The following is a 22,912-nucleotide window of genomic DNA, read 5'->3' as shown; positions in this document are numbered from 1 at the left end:
CGGTGGAGCGCGTCCCGTGACGTCCCGAGGCAGCAGCCAATCCCGGAGCGGGGAGCAGAACTGCCGGCGTTCAAATCCTCCGCCTCCCCCGCCCGCCCCTCACCCAGCGGCCCCGGCGCGGCGGCGTGAGGCTCCCGCGCCTTCCCCGGCGGCGGAACCCCCGACCAGGTAAGGGGAGGGGAGCGGCGGCGGCCGCTGCCGTTAGCGGCTTGGGAGGGGCCGTGCGTGAGCGGAGGCGATCCCGCGGGCTGACGCGCTCCTCGGCCCCGCCTGCCGGGGGCGCTCCCAGGCGCGGGCGGGGGTCCCCGCCCGTGGGTTCACGTCACGCGTGTCCGGCCGCGGCTCCCGCTCCACGCTCCCCGCGCGGGCGGGAAGGGCGATCCGGCGTTCTGGCCGTGCTCTGGCCCCGGTGCGCGGGGCGGGAGCGTGCGGCCGGCGCTCGGCTGCTCCCCTCCCGCGGGGGAAGAGAGGAGGAGAGGAGCCTTTGCGCACCCTTGGAGGAGCGGGCTGGCGGGGCGGGGACCTCGGGCTGTCACCCCGCTCTGCCAGCGCCCCGTGGCTGGGTGAGCTGCAGGTAGCCGGGGTGTTGGCTGTTGGGGTCGACGAAGTGTTGTAATTAAAGTATTGAACTAACTTTTTTGATCATCAGGAAGCGTAAAGTTTCATACGAACCTTAAGTGAAAAGGAAACCTGTCTTTAGGCATTTTCAGATCTTGGTTGTGTTTGCCAAACAGACTAACTCTTCCTTTTTCCCCCCCCCCAAGCTTTCTCTGCGGAAGACTTAACAGTGAAGAGACCTCTGGTAGGTTGACAGTTGGGTGTGGCTGACATGTGCTATAAAACATGCTCCGGGATGTGATGCTGGATTTGTATGTTGAGATTAGGAGGTAGTCTGTGTGTAAGGTGGAGAACGACAAAGGAGGTTCAAGGGAAAGAGAAGCTGGGGGAGGATGTGAACATCTGTAAGGAAGATGATCATAGTAGAATGGAACTGATTTTTATGACTAAAGTTTTTATTTGAACTAGGTGGACAGACTAACTTCTGCAGATATTAACTTCTGTTCCTGTCTGGTAAAGCCTTTATGGTTTGGAGGATGTCCGCTTTTTCTTCCTTCTCAGTGTTGGGTTGGCAGAGGCTGGGAATGTCCATGGGTTTGGTGTCTGGGTGGTCTGGTAGGAATGGAGTCAGTTATGTGGGTTTGATGCCTTAAGTTTTAGCTTTCATATTTTCTAGATTCTGTACTGCCTTAGTGTGTAACTCTGAGCTTCATATAAAGTGTCAGCAAGTTCTCTTCACAGGGCAGTTAGGCACAGCAGTCCTTTTCCAGCCTGAGAACCAGGGACACTGTTGCAGCTTCAGGCCCAAAAAGTGTAAACAACAGCAAATTGAGGAGAGCAATCTGGGAGGATGGAACTTCATAAGCTGTAATTGGAAAATTAACCCCAATATGTAAATGGACCAAAACTTAGAGTATAAGTGGGAAAACTCATGACCGGGTGTCCATCTTTGGTGGAGCCATGGCCGGGCTCTTGTACTGCCCAAGGTGTATCCTTTGAAGGCTTTTTAATAAATACCTGCTTTATTCCTTTAACACTGTCTAGCCTCTGGTCCAGGTAGCCTCGCTAGGCATCAGGTTTCTTTCTAGTGGCAGCACCTACTTGACAGGATAGTAATCCTAGAAAAATTGTTCTTCAGCCTTGGAGATTTTCACCCCTTGTTTCCAAAAGGAATATTAAAATTAAAGAGCCCTGAAGAGAAGTCATACTCTGGGGAAGCTGGAGGCTTTACAGATGCGTATCAGGAGGAAAGTATGTGGAGGAAAAGTCAGAGTTTTTGTATAGAGGATATTTTAAAACCAGTGCTCTTGGCCTTGAATAGCTACAAGAGTGTGAAGTCACTTCCAATCAGACAGGAATGGAAGAGAACCAATTTTGTGTTGGAAGAATGGAACTTCATCCCTTCTGACATCTAAAGTCTAAGTGTGTGGTTTCTAAGCATTAGTTGTGTGTAGCCTTTTATCCCAACAGAGGCAGTGGGATAAGAAACGCACTCTGTTTATCCTGCTCAATGGATGCAGGCCAGTTCCTTCAGACAGTGATTAATATTCATTAAATAATGCTATGCAGATGCTACCAGGCATGGCTAGCTTCAAACTTGTCTCAAGGCTAGATGTTCACTAATTTATTGTAAGTGTAAGATCATCCTGTTTATTGTGTGCTGAATTTGTGTGGAACATCTGAAAGGAAAGAGCACCCAGGAAGCTGAGAGAGTTTTGTATGCAGCACACACAGTGTTTTCAGCAACTCGGTGGTTCTGGAACTGTGCTGACAAGGGCACTTCTGGGAATATCACTGAAAAGGAAAAGCAACTGTGTTCATTCCAGCTTGCTAGAATGAGAGAGCAGGGGAAGCATGCAGCACATATAATTATAGGATGGAGGTTGAAATGAGAGGAATATTGCATTGTAATTGTTAATCTTGCACAAAGGGTAATGTCTTAATGTGGCCTTAATCCATAATTTTACCTTCTGTTTATTTATGAAGTATATTGTCAGTGTTGGAAGAGTCAGCACCATCTGACTGGCTGGCTTTGGAATATTAATCTAGCTTAGCTGTCTTAATTGAGCTCTGGGGAAAAGTAGTAATGACATTGAAAACTCAATTAGATATCTGAGTAACAAAAACCACATGAGTGTTCAAATAAATATGGTTATTTGTATAGATTATGTATTGTAGTTTGAGAGGTTTTATGATGACCGCTTCTTTTAATTGGCAGTTCTTAACTTTCGGGAAAAGCGGGAAAATGGCATCAGAAGACATCACTAAGCTTGCTGAGTCACTTGCCAAAACCAAAGTGGGTGGTGGACAGTTGAGCTTCAAAGGCCAGAGCCTTAAACTCAACACAGCTGAAGATGGTAAGAGAAAATACCCTTGTGCTTTGAAAGCATCTCCCTGAAGTTGTCAAATCTTGTGCTAAACTTCCTGCTAATCCTGCATCGACAAGTTGTCATAACACATCTCTGATGGAGGGGTCTGTCAGCTACAGCTGCTCCTGCTAGGGATGTTTCCTCCCCTTCTGGTACCCTGCTTTCCCCTGGTGCCCTGGCAGTGCTGCAGCTGCTGTAACTGGGGTTTGGGTGCCTGGTTTGCAGGTGTTGTATTCTTGGTGTTCTCTCTAAGCGCTTTTGATAGTTACTGGGCATTAGAAGTCAGTGCTCCTTTTAAGAACAGTAAATGAGTGTATCACAGCTCTTGGAGCAAGAGGTGCATAGAGCAATGAGCTGATGTGTTAGCCTGCTGCAATAATTCACTTTCTTTCTGTCCTGTTGCTGTATGTGTGTTTCACAATAAGTCTTAGAGTGGCTGCTAATACATTTTCTCCAGATACTTATATGTATTAGATCAACATTTCTGTCATTACAAGAAAAACAGCATGTTTTTCAGAGAGGTTATTTGCTATAGTATATAGCAAATAATATATATGTAGTATATATATACTATATAGCCTTTTTTTTTTTTTTTTTGCTAATGCCAAAGGTGGAGCTTTTTTCTAGATTGGTTTCGTAGTTCAAAGGCACTGAACTATGGGGAAAGGCTTGGGAACAATAGCAAGTGCCCATTGGCAGTAGAGATTGCAGCTTGCTTCTTTGCCTTGCATAGGATTACTGTAGAGCTAAATTGTTTCACCCTGATATGTTTGCTAAACAGACATTACTTCTGCCAGTCAGTGGGAACTTTTTCCTGTTGATGTGATACCAATGCTCATCAGCTTTTAACTTAGTCTCTGCACTTCTACAGCGACATTCACTCTAGCTTTTAAAGCATGTGCTGAATGGCAGAAGAATTTTATTTGGGAAGTAAAGAAACTTACTTTTGCAAATAAAAGGATGGCTATCAGAATAAAACATAGAATATAATAGAACTGTAGAATTATGAGAAGGCAGGGTGGGGAATGGGGAGTGTTCTTTCTTTACACTTCAGCTCTGTTCCCATTGCTGTTTCAGATTTTGTTCTAGCTGTTTTTGCTAGAGGTTGAGCAAGTTTTACTGGATCTCAGGGGGTTACTGTGGTAACCAAGACAATGGTTAAAAGACCAACTAGATTATCTGCTTCTTGCAGCTGAAGATGTGATCAAGCAAATTGAGGAATTTGATGGCCTGGAAGCCTTGCGCCTGGAAGGCAACACAGTGGGAGTGGAGGCAGCAAAGGTTATTGCCAAGGCCTTGGAGAAGAAAAGGGAGCTCAAGGTGAGATTCTTAAGTATCAGGTAGTCAAGGGGAAGAAATAATGTGGAAATACTGAAGGCCTGTCTAGGCTCTTCCTGCAGAAACCTGCCTTGAGTTACCTCTGAAGCTTGCTTGGTGGCTCTTCCAGGAGGAAGAACAATCTTTGGAAAATACAACATTACTTGGAGACTTTGGGATAATAGGAATACCTTCTGCATTCCTAACTTCCTGTTAGAATGCTTCCTGTGTAGAATGCTTCCAATCTTAAAGCTGGGAAGCTGTGTGAGGAATGGTCTTTATTGAAGGCAGCATCTGTAAACAAAGCCATGGCAACAAAAGACTTAAGTTCAAATGAAGCTCTCTGAAAAACTCAGTCAAATCTTCTGGAGAGTGAGTCTTCAGAGAATGTCTGAGTGGAGAGGAAATAATGGAGGAAATGCAACAGGAGGGTCATCTTTGCACAAGCTATGTTTTCCTATTGTTGCTCTAGCCTAATGTTAAGGGGATGCTGTGCTACTAGAAGCACTACACTGTCCCCTGAAGGAGAGTGGTATGAGGCATTGATATGTATTAATCACCCAAATGTGGCTTTTCAAGTAAGTTCAGATTGTTGTGCTTCATACCTTAGTAAAATCTGCATTGCTAATGTATTCCTCTGTTTCCTGTTGGTTTTTTTCAGTGGCAATTTTCTCAGTAGAAAATAATTGAAACTTGAACACAAACAAGAATTCTTGTATAATGTTTATAGTGTGGATTTCAGTTACTTTGTCCTTGCAAGTGAAGTGATTGCAATACTGGTTCCTGCAACTCTTTAGTACAACCAAATGACAGCCCAAGGGAAGGGAGACAGCATTAAGCTGTCTCCAGTGATGCAAAGCATCTTGTATGTGTAGATGTTTATTACAGCTGAGTTGACCTAAATATTTTAGTGGGTTTTATCTGTATGCTTCTTATTTTAGAGGTGTCATTGGAGTGACATGTTCACAGGCAGGCTAAGGTCTGAGATCCCTCCTGCTTTGGTAAGTAAAAACTAGATCTGAGACTTCTAACTAATATAACCTCTTTTCTCACCTGTCATGTTTTTTGTGGGAGTCTGTATTTTGGTACAGAGCTGATCCTTCTTTGTGCTCTTAGCACTAAATGTCTCAGAATAGGTGAGGGGTTCTCTTCTGCTCTTCCTGTGTGAGATGGAGAGGAGTTGATTAAAGGTTAAATGTGAGTCCATGCTGGTGAAAGAGCTTTTCACTGGGAGAACCATCTTCATGACCCAACAGATAAAGTGAGAGCTAAGCTTTTAAAGTAAATCATATGGCTATGTCTTCTAAGACCATTACAGAGCTCCTTGTCTCCTTGAGTCCTGTGAAGCCAGAACATAGCTCAACCTTGATGAAAACAGTATTCAGCGTAGAGCAGGAAATTCACTTTGAAGAGTATTTGACTTAAAGGGATGGGATAGAGTCTTGGTAACTGCATTAGGGTTATCTTTAGCTTAATTTGTGTAACTTCCTCTCTGGATTTAGTAGTAGACTTTTATTTTCCCAAGCAGCTTTGCAGAAATGTCTTCAGAGTGGAAATTTTTTTTGCAGCATCACTGTCATACCTAGCCACTGCAGTGATGCTGTCACTAAAAGTTAATCCATTCCCTCCCTCCCACTGCCATCTGTTTCCTTACAGATCTCTTTGGGGGATGCACTCATTGCTGCTGGAGCCCAGCTGGTGGAGCTGGACCTGAGTGACAATGCCTTTGGGCCTGACGGTGTGCGGGGCTTTGAGGCTCTGCTGAAGAGCCCTGCATGCTACACGCTGCAGGAACTCAAGCTCAATAACTGTGGCATGGGCATTGGTGGTGGCAAGGTAAGGGTTATCTCCTCTTTGGGAATGAAGTTGGAAGCAATTTTTGGTGATGGCCAACTCCCCTGCTTAAGGCAGCTACAAGTACACCGGGTTCTTCAAGCTTGCTCTAGTCAGGTTTTGAATATGGAGACTTCACAAGCTCTATGAATAGCCTAGCCCAGTGTCGAGCAACCCTCACAGTTAAAAAGGGAGTTTGTGTTAAAGCGGTGTTTTCTCTGCACTTTGTGTGCAGTTCTGTCTGATTCTGCCTTCTTTATACCACCTTATCTCCTTATCTTGTTCTGGCTATTTTTACACATGGATATGTCCCCCACAGCCTTTTCTTTCCAGCCTTAATCTCAGGGGTCAGTATTATCCTAGTGAGTAAAATTCTCCAGTTCTTCAATTGTCCTTGGCACCCTTTGCTGGACTTGCCCCAGTAAATCCATGTAGGAGCCTGGACACTGTGCTTGATGCATTTCACAGGGCTAAGTAGAGAAGGATCTCTTCTTCTCTGAGTGCTTTTCCCCAGGGCAGCCCAGTAGAATTTCTTTGCTTCAAGTGTGTATTGGTAGCTTATGGTCAACTTCCTACCCATATAAGCTTGCCTGATTAGAAGCAAAATGTTCTTGATGGCTCAGTGTGTTTTAGTGTTGCAAAATTATCAGTTCTTGCCTGAGACCAGTGTGCAAGTGTTGTAGGTAGAGAGTTTTATTGTATACCTGTTGTAGAAACAGGTACCTGTCAGTGACGCCCAAAGTATTTCTCAAGAGGTGGATCTATGAAATACAGTAGGACTCCTGTAGAGTGATATGCTGGGGGAGTATAAGCTGTTGTTTTATCTTTAGATATTGGCAGCTGCTCTGAAAGAGTGTCACAGGAAATCAAGTGCCCAGGGCAAGCCTCTTGCTTTAAAAATATTTGTGGCTGGCAGAAATCGTCTGGAGAATGATGGTGCCACTGCCCTGGCTGAAGCCTTCGGGGTGAGTATCAAACCAGAGCTGCTTTGACAGCAAAGTGGAGCAAGGTATGATTCAGTTCTAGTGTTAAAGATGATGCACAGAGTTTGCCTCAGCTAGGAGGCAGGAGCTGCTGGTCTGTTCACTAAAGTCATGGTGCTTCTTGCTGCTGAAACTGGAGTCTTCAACAAGTGGAATTAGAGTTGCTGACTGAGTGGTTTTGTGACCTGAATTTCCAAACACATAGCTAGTTGCTGTGTAAAGTAGTTACCTGAGGGAGAAATAGTCATCTCCTGAGTAATTTAATAGTCCTGTTCCTTTTCCTCTCTCTGTGCTAATGGTTGTTGACTGGCACTGGGGTGGGTATCCCAGCTTGTTCTCATGGGTGCTGCTTTGCTCAGTCCTCTGGCAAAAGCAGCCTGGTGTTTTTGCTAGGATCATCTGGTCAGAGCTTGAAGTGTTGCCTGGCTTTCTCCAGCTGTCACTGGCCCACTTGCACTTTTGTGGGAGGAAAACAATTAACTGTGATTGGGGCTGCCTAATTCCCTCTTCATACTTCAGTTGTTGTTAGAAGTGACTTCGGGATTACAATGCATATTGTCAGGTATATTGACAAGGATATCACAGGTTACAGGTTGACTCTTTTTGTAAAGAACTGCCTAGATGTGATTTTGATTATTCAGTAATCATGGCAAAAATAAGACTTTTTAAATACTAGAGTTGTATAACAACAAATATCTCCCGTGATTCATGGAGAATCAAGATTAAATGGCACTACCAAAATGGGATTAATTACTGTGTTACATGACATGCTGTTTAGTCCATAAACAATATTTGTACTAGGTTTCTTACATGTTTGCTTCTCAGGTCAGGGCAAAATGTAGATTTTAATTAGAAAATTAAAGTGATGTTGTATGGTCTATTTCAGTGTTCTTGAACCACTGGTGAAGAACTCTTATTTTAAGTTATTTAGAGTAGGCACATAGGACAATGATACTTGTGTCTCTTTGAATCAGAGCTTTGTATTTATCTGGCAGTTGCCATGTGTCTGTGATTTCATTTAGATTTATGATAGAATTGCTGGTAAATAATTCACTGTAGAAGAACCAATGGAGTTTTGAAACTCAAAACAATTTTAAGTAAATCTAAGAGTGGAGCAGCATACTCTTGAGCTGAAGTTGAATTGAAGCTGAATGCTCTCTAAAAGCTTTTTTTTTTGTCTACATCCTTTCCCAGATCATTGGGACTCTAGAAGAGGTTCATATGCCACAGAATGGAATCAACCATCCTGGCATAACAGCACTGGCACAGGCCTTTGCTATCAACCCACTGCTTAAGGTTATAAACTTGAATGACAACACCTTCACGGAGAAAGGAGCTGTGGCCATGGCAGACGTGAGTTGTTTTAAGAAGTTGTTTTGGGTTTTGTCTCAAGTCTGGTTGGCATGAGCACCTTTGGCTTAGTGGAACCATGTCCTGTTGCAGTAGGAAAGATGACATTCCAGAAGGAATAGGATGTTCACTTACTTGCATGTCCACTTTCACATCTGTGCTGTCTTGCTCTGCAGACTCTGAAGGCACTCCGTCAGATTGAGGTGATCAACTTTGGGGACTGCCTGGTGCGTTCCAAGGGCGCTGTTGCTATTGCTGATGCTGTTAAAGAAGGGCTTCATAAATTAAAGGTATTGTCTGCTTGCTCTTCAGTTCTTTGCAGAAATGCCAAGTTATCCATTTCCTGTTTCTCTGTTCATTCTCCTACTGCTACTGATTACTTTAGGATAGGATTCAGTCCCATGCAGGCTCTGTGCTCACAGCTGAAACCAACAGGCTGTGCTATGGGTCAGTGGCATCCTACCATCCAGTGAGGGCTGTGCTATGTGGAGATGTACCAGTGATCTCTTTAGTCTCTGCTTGATCTTTTTGCTGCTGTTGGCTCAACTCAGCAAGTGCTACACAAGAAATCTGATCATGGCAGTACTTGCTATTAGAACTTCCCAGAGCTTCAAGAGTGGAGACTGACATGAAGGGGACTTCATGAGCAGCTTGTCTTTTCAGCATTTCATAGCTCATACAGTTAATGCTTTTTCTTTGTTAGAGCATCAATCAAGGGTTCAAGTATTTTTATTTTTTTGGTGATACAACAGCCTCCTACATCAGTATTTGCACAGGACTTGAATCTGACAACATTCTGGATAGGCTGAAGTCAAATTTGATAACATAAGCAAACTAGGATCTTTAGAAACACCTGCCATGAGTCATAATTGCCCTGAGACAGATGCTGAACATGTGATTTCCTAATCTTGTGAAGACAAAAATTAACCTAATACCTATTTGTGTGTATGAACCTGGTATAGAAAGAAGCAGGTTCTTTGTGGTTTGTGATCCCTTGCTGGGGTTTCTGCTGGTTCTACTGGAACTTGTCTGAATCTCCCAAGCAAACTTAAGTAATGGAGTATTGAGATGAACAGACAGAAGTTAAGTAATTTTTTCCAGAGCAGAAATGGTTAAGGGAAAGTAACATGAAGCAATTGCAGCTGATTCATTCTGTTCAAGGACTGCTTCCCTTCTGTTAATATTCAATCCCTTCTCAGGAAGGGATTGATTGAGCACAGTGTGGAATGGTGGGGGATGGTGTCTGGCTGTTGAATTCCTTTACTCTTACTAGTCCACATGGTTTCTCTGCTGGCTGGCTCTGTCAGAAGTAGTACCACTCATGGCTTTTTTTTTTTTTGAAGGCCTTAACATGCAACTGAGGTGTCAAAAGAAATGTGCAATATGCTTAGTACATTAGCTGCCCTTCTTCTGTTAGACTTACTAGAGTGGGAGTTTTGGAGTGCTCTTGAGACCCTTGGTAAGTGAAGATCTTCAGTCAGCTGGCTGCTAAGCACTGAAATGTCTGCTACCTTTTAGGTGCCCAGTGATTTGTAGGTATTTTAGAGTTGCCACCTTTAATAGTGCTGCTCTTAGCCACCAGTATGTTTCAAAATTCCCCTTTTAAGTATATGAGGTTAGGAATATGTCAGGCTTTATTTTCAATTAATAACACTTCTTTTTTTGCTGGGAGCCTCTTCAAATGAGTCTTTCCAGGACACTTGTGAGGACATAAATTTTATGGATATGATAAATTTTAATAGGAATTCTGCAGACAAAATGTTCTTCTGCATTTTTAGGAACTGAATTTGTCTTTCTGTGAGATCAAGCGAGATGCTGCTCTGACTGTTGCTGAAGCTATTGAAGATAAGACAGAGTTGGAGAAGTTGGATCTCAATGGTATGTAGGTTTGCTAGATCAAAGTATGTATAGTTTGATTCCAATCAGAAACCACTAGGAAAAATGTTGACAGAACCATATATTCTAGTCTTGCAATTGTCAGCATATAAAAACCAGTACTCAGTAGCTGAACTTGCATCACCTTGGGACAGGAAATGGTTAGATATTGAAAGTTTTCTTAAACCATGAACTCAGTTAATTGGTAAGCATTTTTGGTACACCTGATAAGGTGGAGAGATTAGGCTGATACCTATACCTTAATAATTAAGAGTTTTCAGTAAAACTCTTAATTATTCAGTCCTATCTCAGATACTTCATACTTGGAAACAAAAACCTTTCGTGCAGCTCTGCAGAAGAGTGTGAGAACTTTGCCTTTGGCTTTAGGTTTTCATACCTTGGGTCGCTGCATTTAACTGGTTCTGTGCTGTGTGCCCTTGTTTTAGAATCACTAAGAACAAGAGCTATTTAGAGAAATAACAGCAAGTCTCTCAAACTCTGAAGCATGAGGGGATTTTCATCTCCAACCATTGTGTAATGCTGCTGAAATTTGTTTAACAAAATCATTTGATTCTGTCTGATAAGTGCAGTTTGTGTTGCTGCCTCTAAGGTGCTGTGCAGAAATGGCATGTAACTGTTTGATTTCAGAAACAAGAGATAGACAAGAATATACAGCTAAGTCCTCAAGAACAAACTTGTGTGCATCTGTCAAGTCCACTCCCTTTCCTCTGTCAACCTAGGTAACTGTCTGGGAGAAGAGGTGTGTGAGCAGCTCCATGAGATCCTCGAAGGCTTCAATATGGCATCAGTGCTGGGATCTTTGAGGTAGGCATGGTACCAGAGTTTAAATCACAAGTTTTCTGACAATTTTCATCAACACTTTCATTGACCTATCTCATTTTAAAATAAGAACTCTCTCATTGCTGGTGGATGTGGATCTGAGTGTGGAGCACAGCCAAGGATGTGTCTTAAACTTGTTTCGTTTTCACTGATGGACTTACCTCAGCATAAGTAACTGATTGTTTGATCTTTTCTTGCTGTTCTCAGCTGGGTGACTGATGTCTGAGTGTCCTCTTGGTGTGTTGTAGGTGGGATGTGCTTCTTGCAGTAGGACTTTGAGGAGAGGCTGCTCTTTTTTTCTTGAACAGTTTTGAGTTCCAGTGTACAGGAATTCCAGGTGTGTAATTAATGGAATGTGTAACATTCTAACCTTAGTGATGATGAAGGGGAGGAGGATGATGAGGAGGAGGAGGAGGAAGATGAAGATGAGGAGGAGGAAGAGGAGGAGGAACAGCAACAGCTGAAGGAGAGAGGAGCAGAAGAGCAGGAGTCACTGACTCCTAAGAAGATAATTGATTCACAGGTAAGCTTACTGCCAGATGGATTTTGGTTTCATCAGCTGGAGAAGAGTAAAGGAGGAAATGAGTCTGTGGAGTCTGAACTTCAAGTGCTGACAGGCAGTCACATTCCTGCATGGGCTGGCACTATTGCACCAGGGAGACAACATTCTGGAAATAAAATGGCTCAGTTGAAAAGTGTGTTTTGTTAAAGTGGGCCTGTTGTACACCTGCATGGAGGGAAGGGCTGAGTAGTGGTGGTAACAAGTCTTCCGTGATCAGAAATGGTGGGGACCTTGTACATGCAGTGCCATGCCCTTATGCTAGCACATCCTGGCCACTTCAGCTCTGGGCTTAGGTCAGCCTCAGGCTGTTTCCAAACAGAACAGGTTCTGTCCTGGTATAGCTGTACCCTGAGCTGTCCCATCTGCTTTTGTTGAACCAATTTATTTACTTCCAAGAATAAACTTGAGATGGATTCCACCTGTTTCAGGCTTCAACTCCAGTGCCATCTCCTCCTGTGGATGTTGCCACGTTCCTTGCTTTCCCATCACCAGAGAAGCTGCTGCGACTAGGACCAAAGTGCTCTGTGCTGATAGCTCAGCAGGTGGGTGAGCTGGTGCTTCGCTGGGCTTGATTTTTTCTCTCAAAATTGTTTAATTGCTGGAGATGATAACTTGACCTAGATTTGCATCTTTTCTCCAGTGATCCCAAAGAACCTTATGGAAGCAAATGATGCAGATAATGCTTAAACTGGCATCAGAGCTTCTACATAAAATAATAGTGTTTGTGTTGCTTGTGCCTTGTGATAGGGCCAAGGCAAAGCTGATTTCAGTCAGCTGAAGAGCAATTCTTTCTGCAGCCCTAGTAGAGACCCATGTTGTGTCGCTGTCTAGCAGTTAACTGATCTCTATTTTTTTCCTCTTTCAGACAGATATCTCTGATGTAGAGAAAGTAGTTACAACCCTCCTAAGGATATCCTCAGTCTTCAAAGATGAGGCCCCAGTGAAAACAGCAGTGCATGAAACAACAGGTGATTGGCCTTTCTTCACTTTGTGGTGTGACCTGGTTCAGTGCCACAGGCGCCACTGCAAGGTGCACAAGGCCCCTGTGAGCCGGGCCATTTGGCCTTTTGTCCCTGGCAGATAACAAAGTTCCAAGCTGTGCCCTGCTGTTGTGTAGAGTGGAAGATTCATTCTGAACCTGGCATATTTTGTGGTGCCAAAGCCTGTCTCTGTTGTAGTGGTCCAATGCTGCCCTTACTGCATCTTCTTGATGCTGGGCTGTCCATAGCCAGTAGTTCTGTGTTTTAAGGCCAGTTACCTTTACAAGGCTGTTTATTTAAAAAGTGTTTTGCAGGAAGTGCCTCCCTAGTGTAGTATTATGAGATTGTAAAGAGAGACCTCCTAGTTGATGTCTCGTATCTTTAATTTCTTCAGGAAGCAGAGATTTCCAACATGGGGCAAGACACAGAAACCAATCTTCAAAGAAAGGACCATTTCTCACACTATATTGGAGTAGTAGTTTGGGTTAGGTCTGATTAATCTGTGGACTACTAGTATATCCCTTCATGGTTTTGTTTGGAAATGGGAATTTCCAAACAGTCCTGGGCATTTGACCACTGCCTTTCATTTTTTTCCAATCTCCCAGCAGTTCAGTTCTCCCACACATGAACTACCCATCATCATTGTTCAAAAGAATTGGATCAATTATTTTGAAGACCACTTCAAGTGGTGTACTGTGCATTTCCCTAGTTTGGTATTCGCAGACTTGGTGAAACTGTTTTACAAACAGTAACACAGTAGCTCTCTGCATTTGGTTATGGGTTGAATCAGTGAAAAATACAGGTGGCTCCTCACTGAGTTACTGCGCCTTGGCTCATGCCTGTTATGAGTGGTCTCCAGGAAAAAATGGAACAAAGGATATTAGTGTTGTCTCGAGTTTGTTTGTTTACATATTTATTCCTTCTTCAGGAAAGGTAGAACCTGGCAATTACTTTCTTTCCATAAAAGCAGCCATCAGCTGACAGTGAGGGCCCTGGTTAATGTCTGGCACTGTTCTACAGCCACTCCAGTGAATTCTGCCCATTCTAAGAAAACGGAATTGTCAGAGGTCAAAAATGGGTTACCTTGCTACCTTGTACGCATGAGAGATTAAAGCACTGGTTTGCCCATTGTTTGTGGCATAGCATTGGTCCTGAGGGAGCCCAGAAAACAGCTGAACAAACTTTCTCATTGTTTGTGGTTTCAAATGAAAGGTGAATTGTTGCTGGCCTTTAAGAAGTCAAGGCTCTGCCTCTTGATGAGCTCTAGCTCATCTGCTCATGTTTATATGCATGTTTATATGTATGTATGCTCAAACGCACTGAGCAGAGCAGCTGGTGGTGTATAGGACTGGGGGGTATTGCATGTGAAGCTTGGCAGTGTGGGAATTCTCATGTGGGCTTTGTGTGTTTTGCTGGATATTTTAAATGTTGTTTTTTCCTCTTTATACTTAAGGGGTTTTACCTGTCTTAATGTTTCAAAGCTTACAGCTACAGAGACAAATGAAATCTTAACAGATACTGTATCACAAAACTGATTTAACAGCTGAGTTTCTGTATGATCTATTTTAATCCTGAAATCCATGAATGTCCTTTTTTTGTGTTGATTAAACTAATGTGCTTATCTCTTTAGATGCCTTGATGAAAAAAGCCTTCAGTTCTGCCACATTTAATTCAGATGCATTCATCTCAAACCTCTTGGTCCACATGGGACTGCTGAAGGTGAGAAAGCAGGAAAGAGTTAAGTCATGGTCTGTTTAGGCTGTTGAAGGCCAGACTGGCAGGATTTTGGGTAATTATGTTGCCATGGAAGCAGCTGGGTGCCTGTGCATGCCTGATGCCCAGGGACAATGGAAGTCTGCAATTTGCAGTTTCTGCTGGACCTGCAAGGTTGCATTAGGATGAAGGATGTCTCGTTTTTGTACCTCTCCTGCTTAATGTGCTCTGCATTTTCAGTCATTCCCTGAAGGTAGGGAGGCTCAGGTAGGGCAGTAATGCTGCTGCTGGACTGTGGTGTCTATAAAAGCCATGTCAATGTTAGTAGTTATTGGGGTCCTTTAGGGCATTTCTTGAGACCATGTCTCAAAAATGTGTATCATCTACTCATGCCAGATCAGTGGCATTCAACTTCATGCTTTGGAGACTCTTTGCCAAATGTTAGTGTTAAGTAATTAGTTGCAAGGAATAAACTCATTGTGAGAAGATGGAGGGTCAGTAGGAAGCCTGTGATTTTCATAGAATTAGTAGCTTTATTTTCAGTGAGATGACTGTGGAGTGGTTCTCTCTGCAAAGCCTTAAACACCTTTGCCTGCTTGAGCTACAAGGGCTAGTGTTTCTCACTGCCTTAAGGCCTGGAAGCTGGGAATACAAGCTTCGACTAAGACAATTCTAAACTACAGAAAAGCCATGAGCTGTTACAGCAGCCTGCTATTAAGCAGGTTTAGGAATGCCCTTCTGGTAGTATCCAACTTGGTGTTCAGACCCTCACTGACATGCGTGGATATGACTTCGTTTCCTAAAAATCAATTTTGCCTCTATCTATATTCATTGCATACTGGACCTGCACTGAGCTTCCCACTCCCAGAAAGGCCAGTGGAACCAAGGTGGCATTTGGTTCTGCAGAATGCCTGTTATGAGCACTGCCACCTACCTCTTGCCCATATGGAAAATAGCAATAAGCATGAGGCACAAAGCACAAACCTGTGCTCCTGAAGAATTCTTTCAGGCTGGGAAGTGGCACTGAGGATAAAGCCCAGGAGGATCAGCCTGCTGATTCACATCTGTGATGTGCCTAATTTATCCCCAGTCCCCTGCATGTGGAGAAGGGGCATACTCCATTTTCAGTCCTGTGTAGCTGGAAGCATGTGAGCAACAGATATTCTTAATAGTGTGAACTCCAAGGTCATACAGCAGGAATACAGGTCTGGGCCCTGTTTGCAGAGTGAGGAGTTTTGTTGAAATGCCAGTAGAGAAATAAATCAAAACAATGTAAGATTTGGGACATGCAGGGTAACATCACATTAGGAGTAAGAATAACTTACGCATCATGTAAGCAAGGGGGTGGCTGTTGGCCTTATCTGGTACATAACTGTGAGACCAGTTCTGGGAACACTGCATCATGTTCTGGAGAGAGCCTGTTAAAGAGCTGGAGGTGGTATAAAAATGAGCTACAGAATAATACAATAAAAATTGTTAAGGCAACTGAATTCTTTATGGACTGAAGTCTGGTGAAATTCCTCAGGAGAGCGCTTTGACACAGAGCCTCTGAGAAGATGTGGCTGTTTCACTTGCAGGTTCACTACTTCCCTTTCCCTATTAGTACTACTGTCAGTTGATAAGTACTAGAATGTTCTTGATGCATTATTTCAGGTGCTGGGAGACTATGGGATTGGCTGCCTTTGTCTTGTACTTAATCTAGTGACCAGCTTTCTCTCCTGCAGTGTGTGGGAGCACTTCATTCAGAAGAGAATTCCTTGTCTGTGAATTGCAGTGGTTAAATCAAATCCCCTTTGTCTGATGTCTGATTTCTTGTCCATTTCTCAGAGTGAAGAGAAGATCAAAACTGTACCAAGCCTCTATGGTATTCTTATGACCTTAAACCATATGGTCCAGCAGGATTATTTCCCTAAATCCCTGGCCCCAGTTCTCTCAGCTTTTGTTACAAAGTGAGTATTGTATTTGCCATGCAGTCTTCTCTGTGGGAGCTTGTGCAACTCTTTGAGGGTTAATATCTACATGTAAGCTGTTGTGAAAGCCCACTGAATGTCTGTTCTGAAAGTGAGAATTAACAGTTTAATAGGCCTCTATTTTATCTTGTTTACTGCAGTATGTGAGGTTCAGAGTTAAAAAAAAAAAACTCCTAAAGAGGGAAAAGTGGGCAGTTGGCTTTGCAAGGAAGTGGCTCTGAAGGAGAGACTGCTAATGCCTCTCACAGAAGAGCTGTTTTGAGCTTAAGGAAACCTGCTGGGTTTCTGGCCACTGCATGAGTGAACTGTGCATACACTGGATCTAAGTATGCCCTCCAAGTCCTCCTTCAGAGTTCAGAGGGTCAGCAGAGCTCTGCCAGAGTTGTCATGCTGTGTGACACTGAACACCAGCAGATGAAAACTGCAAAACACAAAGACTGAATTTGTTTTTAAATGGAACTTCCTACTGTGACAGCAACAAAGTTAGTGATTTTTCTGAGAACTGAATGGTGAGCATAAGTACTGAAGAAGCTGCTTTTACTGACTGCCTGCACTGTATGTTGTTACATCCACAAGAGGTATAGAACCAACCCCTGCCCCCACCAGCTTTAGCTTTTTTGATGTCTTAAATGGCTATGGAAACCATATCTCTACTGAATTAAATCAGTGCCAACTTCAGTATTGATATTTAGGGGGAAAACCCCCACCAAACAAATTTACAATAGGATTGCACACCACTGTTCAACAGTCAGAGGAGAAGCAGTCCAAAAATGTTACCCAGGCAAAACAGCAGAGGCCTGAAATCTGTTTGGAGCTTGGTGGCTGGCTCAGCATGGACCATGTGCTGCGTAGGGTGAGAGCAGGTGCCAGAATGAGGCTTAAGCCTTCCTGAATTTCATGGTATAAGGGTTGGCAGAGCTGCTGAGGATCCCTTGCTGGTGAAAGGTGGAGGCATCAGACAATTGTGGTCAGTATGAAACATGGACAGTAGGAATCTGTCAGATACTGCTAGTTTGTCTTGGTCCTACTGGGCTTGGAAGCTGGCCAGTTGTGATGGGGGGAAAGAATTTTTCCAAGCATTGGTGTGGCTGAAGCTGTCAAAACTGATATGGTCACAAACCATACTAATGTCAGTTTTGGAAAATAAAGCATCTTGTTTACACATGTGCAAATGCTAACTGGAGGCCCTTCTTGTGGAACACTTCACCTGCTGCCTCCTCTCTTTGCGTTGATCAGGTTAAGGCACTTAACCTTGCAGGGACCATGTGCTTTGCCAACTGAACAAGTATTCCTCCAACTCAATCATTATAGGTTTAAGCAAGAAGTACCAGGACTTGCCATATCACGGAATTTCTGTTCTTTCCTACACTGATGCCTTGCTCTTGCTTATTGATCAAGCCCCAGCCCTCAAAATGGAATTTAAATTGCTGGAAGCTGAGAGTACAGGAGAAAGGACAGTCAAATGCCCCAAACCAAAGTCTAATTGTTTATGTCAGGTAGCAAGGCCCAGAGTAGCCTCCTAATTCTAAGTGTCCTAACACATTTTGTTCAGAAAGGACACTTGTCTCCCCTCTTCCTGTATATGCGCATGTAGGCTTTTCTCAAAACATGTTTTTAAGCTGTAGCTGATAAAATAAAGAGTAAAATTTTGGTCTTTATGAATTCATTAACAACAACCCTATTGAAGCCAGAGCCAGCATTTCACTGCAAGAACAAGAGGGGAGAGTCTCTTGGTGGAAGGTTCAGACTGTTCATAGGCTCTGTAGAAGCTGAGAGAGAGCTGAGAGCCTCCCTTAGTGAAAGGCAGATCTTCCTGCCTTCCACTGGTATGGACCAGTGCTACTCCAAGCCTCCACTGGCCCTGGTGCTATGAAATGCTTGGAGCTGAGGTTTGCTGCTTTACAAACTTGTTGCAAGCTGTGATTTTATAGGGAAGCTTTTGTCCTGTGCTGCATAATGAAGTTCATACTAGATACAAGCAATCTATCTCTGTTATATGAACATAGGCCTTTCCCTTAAGGGAACAAGGACAACAGCTCTTAAATCTGTGCCTGGGTAAATGTAAACAGTTCAAGAACCCCCCAGTCCAGTTTAAAACAGCCTGGTGTGGTTTCACCCCAGCTGCCACCAAAGCCCCATACAGCCATTTACTCTCAGCCCAATGGGCTGGGGAAGAGCAGGGAAAGACTGAAAGTGGGCAAATGGGGCTTGATGTGAAGGTGGGTTAATAGGTAAAGCAAAAGCTGCATCTGCAAGCAAAGCACAACAAGGAATTAATTTATCACTTCCACCACCTCCAGGAAAGCTCCATCATAGCTTCTTCCTTCTGCTTTATCTGATGAGCATGATGCCATGTGCTATGGACTATCCCTTTGGACAGCTGGGGTCAGCTGTCCTGGCTGTGTCCCCTCTGGCTTCTTGTGCACCCCTGGCCTGCTTGCTGCTCGGCTGGGGTGAGAAACAAAGTGCCTTGATGCTGTGTGAGCCCTGCTCAGCAGCAGCTGAAACATCCCTGTGTTAGTAGCACTGCTTCCAGCACAAATCCAAAACACAGCCCCTCCTGTGAAGAAAATTATCTCAGCCAACACCAACACACAGCTTCTCAATTAACCTCTATTCCTTGTCTCTTCTTGGAATTCAGTCAGAATAAAATTGCAATCTTGAAATTAAACCTCTGCCTGGTTAACCTAGTAATGTTCAGAACTCATCTGGCCTCTGTTTCTGCAACAAATCCAGTTCCACTCTGTCAAACCTGTGATTCCTTCACTTGCAGAAAACTAATGTGCATTTTTGTGGTATTTTCTGTTTTTCTTTTCTCCTTTTGGTATGCAGTTAGATCTTCTGGGCTTTTAGAGCTGTAAAATTCTTGTAGCTGCCTAGGCCAGAGCTCTGCTGTCTTTCACTGCAAGGGGCTTCTGGAACAGGAACTTACCTCCTTCCTTTTGTGACAATTTGTTGTTGTAGGCAGTGTTCTCTATTCAATAATAATTACAGAATTTTGGATATAGACTGTAAACAGCATCCATCTTACTCTGCTTGCTGTCAAGCCTTATTTGGGTTTTTTGGACGCAAGAGGGTGCTGTGAATCCACATGTGCTTTTCCATAATTTTTTAAGTGGAAATACTGAAAGTATGTGGATGTCTGCCTGCCCACCTGTGACTTGCTGGAGGTGATGGGTTTGTGTTTGGTTGGTTTTTTGGGGTATTTTTTTTAATGTTGCTCTTTGCTGTTGAATTGCATCACATCACTGGTCTCTTCCAACAGTCTGTAGCATAGAGGGGCAGGCTGGTAACTCCACAGCAAATAAGGAGAATTTTATGGCTAGAGGAGGCTTAGTGTCAAGAGAGGGGGCTGAGGGATCTTGTCTGTGATCAACATCTGTGGTCCAGGTTCTCTAGTTCCAAAAATGGGCAGCTGCCTGGATGGAACCAGCTCCCTCATTGCAAAAAGGGCTGGGTCTTCCAGAGATGAGGGCTGAAATATATCTCCAGCACTTTGAAGATCAGCTCCAAGCTGTGATTCTGGGACACTGTGTGTTCAGTATGAATGGTCCTGGGGGGGAATAAAAAGGGTTAAGTCTGCTCCAGGATGTGCTTCTGTTAAAGAGCAGCAGCCATGGAGTGAAGTACCAAACAACCTCTGCAGCTCTTGGTTGTGCTCTACACCTGGAGGTGAACTCCTTGCTCCTTCCTAGAAATTCCTCTCTTTATTTCAGCTCACCCCTTTCCCCAAATTGAGTAGGCTTCACAGCTGTGCATTGTTATAAGTTATTTTGCTGAGGTGAGGTGGGAGAGAGGTAAAATGAATGATTTCTATTCTCAGAACAGTGGAAAATATTGGATTAAAATTCTTTGGAGGAAGTTCCCTAATGGATGGATTGAGACTGGTAAAAGTTTCAGTGATGCTGAGCCAGCAATTAGCCTGCAGAAACAGAAATATACATTACTGGGAGGCAATGGAAACGTTACAGAAATTTAGCCTCATGTTAACCCTGCTGTGAGTGTATTTCCATGGTTTAATTTCAGGGAGCAGGTTATTCTGTGTAAATCTGACTTAGCTATTGCAACCTCTGTCTTGGGCCCTTTCAGGTGATGTTCTGCATGTTCTGTGGGCTGTTTGTAAGGCACCCTGAAAGTTGACCCTGTTGCATTTTTCCCAGCCTGGAAATGAAACTTGAGATAATTTTAGTAAGGAGGTAATATAAAAGGGGATCTTTATTTGAAGACCTCCAGAGGCAGTTATGGAAAGATGTCCACAAAAGTCCATCCCCCCAGGGGTGAGTACATTTCATAGGTTTTAGAAAACTAGCATATTTGATAATAAGCACCAATTAGGAGGACAAGTGGTGATGCAATTCCCCCCAGGTTAAGCCCCTTCTCTGCAACCTCCCCCTTCAGCACTGGCTGTACTTTGTCCATGAAAATTTATCTTGGTTCCCAGGAAGAACCAAGATAGTATGGAGCCTTGTACCTCCTGAGGCTTGGAGCTCTGGAATTTGTTTTGTCTTTCTGCTTAAGGAAAGGCTATGGAAAAGTACTGGGAAAACTGGTCACTAATACAATAGACCACAGAGCTGCAAATGCAGTGTGAAGATTACAGAGAACATAGAAAAAAAGGCAAAACATAATCAGCGTCAGCCCAGCAAAGCCAGTCAGGTGTTACTTGACATCAGGGAAGAGTAACAGAAGGTTATGCTGCCTCTTTTAAAGACTTTAAAAGTCCTGAGACCAAAGTCATCATTGGATAGCTAGCAGATGACTTGGTGAGAAAAGATTAGAGTGCTCACAGGATCATCTCCTCTGTTTTGGGGCTCTAAACAGTGAAACTTTATGGGAAAAACCCTTTGCCAGAAGAGAGGGAAGGGGGTTTCCACCTCCATCATTCTACCCAGAATGAGACACTGGGCTGCAGAGATAAAAGTCAGTAGCAGATTGTTTATAGTTATGGAAATAAATGTTCTGATTCTTGGCCATTGGCTTCCTGACTTGGACTCTCAGGAGAGAGTTTTCCACAGCAGGCTCTGAATGGGAAGCAGAGATCTGGGCAGCAGTGATGGAATGGTATTGGAAAAGGTAACAGGGCAAAATCTGCAGGTTTTGGGGCATACACATCCAATGCATTGGAAACAGTGTTTATTTGCTTAGTCAAAGGCAGACACAAAGCCATTCTTAAATTCAGTACTTTAAATCTCTCTCTCCCTTCTTTCCACAGACCCAACCGTGCTCTTGACTCCTGTTCATTTGCTCGCCACATGCTCTTACAGACCCTCCACCAGCTGTAGGAGACCAGAGTTGCCCTTCCTTCCTTCCTTCCCCATGGGACTGCCATCAGCAGAGAACTCGGAGCTGCATAGTGGGAGAGGATCCCAGAGCCCATACAGACATGCTGTCCTTTTTTTCCCCCTGTAGGATATCTGTCCTTCCTTCTGCTTTCATAAACTTGAACAAATCCCGCTGCATTGTCTTCCTACTCCTCTTGAAGTGATTCCCTGGTCTGTAGGGCAGGTGCTTACGCTAAAATAAGTCTGTACTGCTGTGAGCTCAGCATGAATTGAAGAGTTCTCCATTTTGGTTGCATTGCCAAGGATGCCAAGACTAACACGGGGCCCAGAAGAGCTCTCATCTGGATCAACCCAGTTGGGCATTCTGTTTTATTGGACTTTGACTCCTGCCTTATAGCATTTAGCACTGTGCCAGAGGGAGGCTGTGCTGCTGCTGCCCTGCTTCTCTGAGCCACAGGGGTGAGGTGTGATCCCCTTTGGTTCTTCTTCCAAGTCTGTTGTCAAAGGCAGTGTGTGGCTGATTTTTATTTTAATATCCTCTTCCCCTTCTGCTGTGGCTTGGAGTATTTGTGTAGTGTGGTTGATCCTGGTGGCCATTGCTTAAAGGAATGAACATATTTTATTGTAAATTTTTTTTTGCCATTGCCTGTGGTGTTTATTCTTCCTGCCCTTTTCCTTCTCACCCTAATTAAATAGGCTTGGTTTGGAAATGAATACAATCCATGAAATCCCTGTGGAATGTGTCCCTTTCTCTTCCCTTTGCCAAAACACTGGGTCTGTGTACACTGTTCACATGTTTAAAAGCCAAGCACATGTAAAAATATGGAGAGAGAAGGCTGTGCTTTTCTCTTGGACTGAACAAGTAGCAGCAGATGCCCCTAAATCTGTCTGGAGGATTGTCCATGTGTCCATACAGCCCTGTGAGCCACCATGACATTCCTCCATACAACTTACAAATGTTTATGTCAATTGCCTGAAAAGTTATGTAAATAAAAATTAACTCCACAGCCTTATCATCATTTCTAAAGCCTACACTGGGATTTGGAAGCCTATTTTGCAGCTTTATGTGATTGCAGAGTTTGCAGTGGAACACAAAATGGGACTGGAATGGAGCCTGGTTTGTGTGAGGAGAGAGGCACCAGTCAAGGACCAGCCAAGCTATCGAGTCACAAACCTTGTTTGTGCAGCACCCCATCTCTTCTCTTGGTGGTCTCCTGCTCCTGTCCAAACCAGGAACGTGGCAGAGGAGCACATTTCCCTCCAGGCATCTTCAAATTCCT

General features: G+C 43.8%; 1 protein-coding gene across 3 annotated transcripts; it reads left to right on the top strand.

The window, feature by feature from the left end:
* On the top strand, positions 1-22,645 carry RANGAP1 (Ran GTPase activating protein 1). Of its 3 annotated transcripts, none has more exons than XM_054630890.2 (17): positions 1-168; positions 765-802; positions 2,777-2,915; positions 4,120-4,247; positions 5,186-5,245; positions 5,901-6,080; positions 6,908-7,042; positions 8,255-8,413; positions 8,587-8,700; positions 10,189-10,288; positions 11,026-11,110; positions 11,501-11,648; positions 12,116-12,229; positions 12,553-12,655; positions 14,298-14,386; positions 16,208-16,329; positions 21,563-22,645. In XM_054630890.2, the coding sequence occupies exons 3-17, from the start codon at positions 2,804-2,806 to the stop codon at positions 21,630-21,632; spliced, it is 1,719 nt and encodes a 572-aa protein (XP_054486865.1). In that variant the 5' UTR covers positions 1-168; positions 765-802; positions 2,777-2,803; the 3' UTR covers positions 21,633-22,645. The 3 variants fall into 3 exon arrangements, with proteins under 3 accessions (XP_054486865.1, XP_077034741.1, XP_054486861.1); XM_077178626.1 differs by lacking the exon at positions 1-168 and adding an exon at positions 318-563; XM_054630886.2 differs by lacking the exon at positions 1-168 and adding an exon at positions 484-574.
* Positions 22,646-22,912: the final 267 nt, after the last annotated feature.

The sequence above is a fragment of the Agelaius phoeniceus genome, chromosome 5, assembly GCF_051311805.1.
Source record: "Agelaius phoeniceus isolate bAgePho1 chromosome 5, bAgePho1.hap1, whole genome shotgun sequence".
In the NCBI taxonomy this organism is placed as follows: Eukaryota; Metazoa; Chordata; class Aves; order Passeriformes; family Icteridae; genus Agelaius; species Agelaius phoeniceus.
This window is presented reverse-complemented; position numbering and strand designations above follow the sequence as displayed.

What these genes read in the sequence shown, in the direction of transcription:
- RANGAP1 (XM_054630890.2), top strand. Translation starts at nt 2,804, where the DNA reads ATGGCATCAGAAGACATCACTAAGCTTGCTGAGTCACTTGCCAAAACC. An exon ending in ACTCAACACAGCTGAAGATG is followed by an intron (nt 2,916 to 4,119) that starts GTAAGAGAAAAT and finishes TGCTTCTTGCAG; the next exon opens with CTGAAGATGTGATCAAGCAA. An exon ending in GGAGAAGTTGGATCTCAATG is followed by an intron (nt 10,289 to 11,025) that starts GTATGTAGGTTT and finishes CTGTCAACCTAG; the next exon opens with GTAACTGTCTGGGAGAAGAG.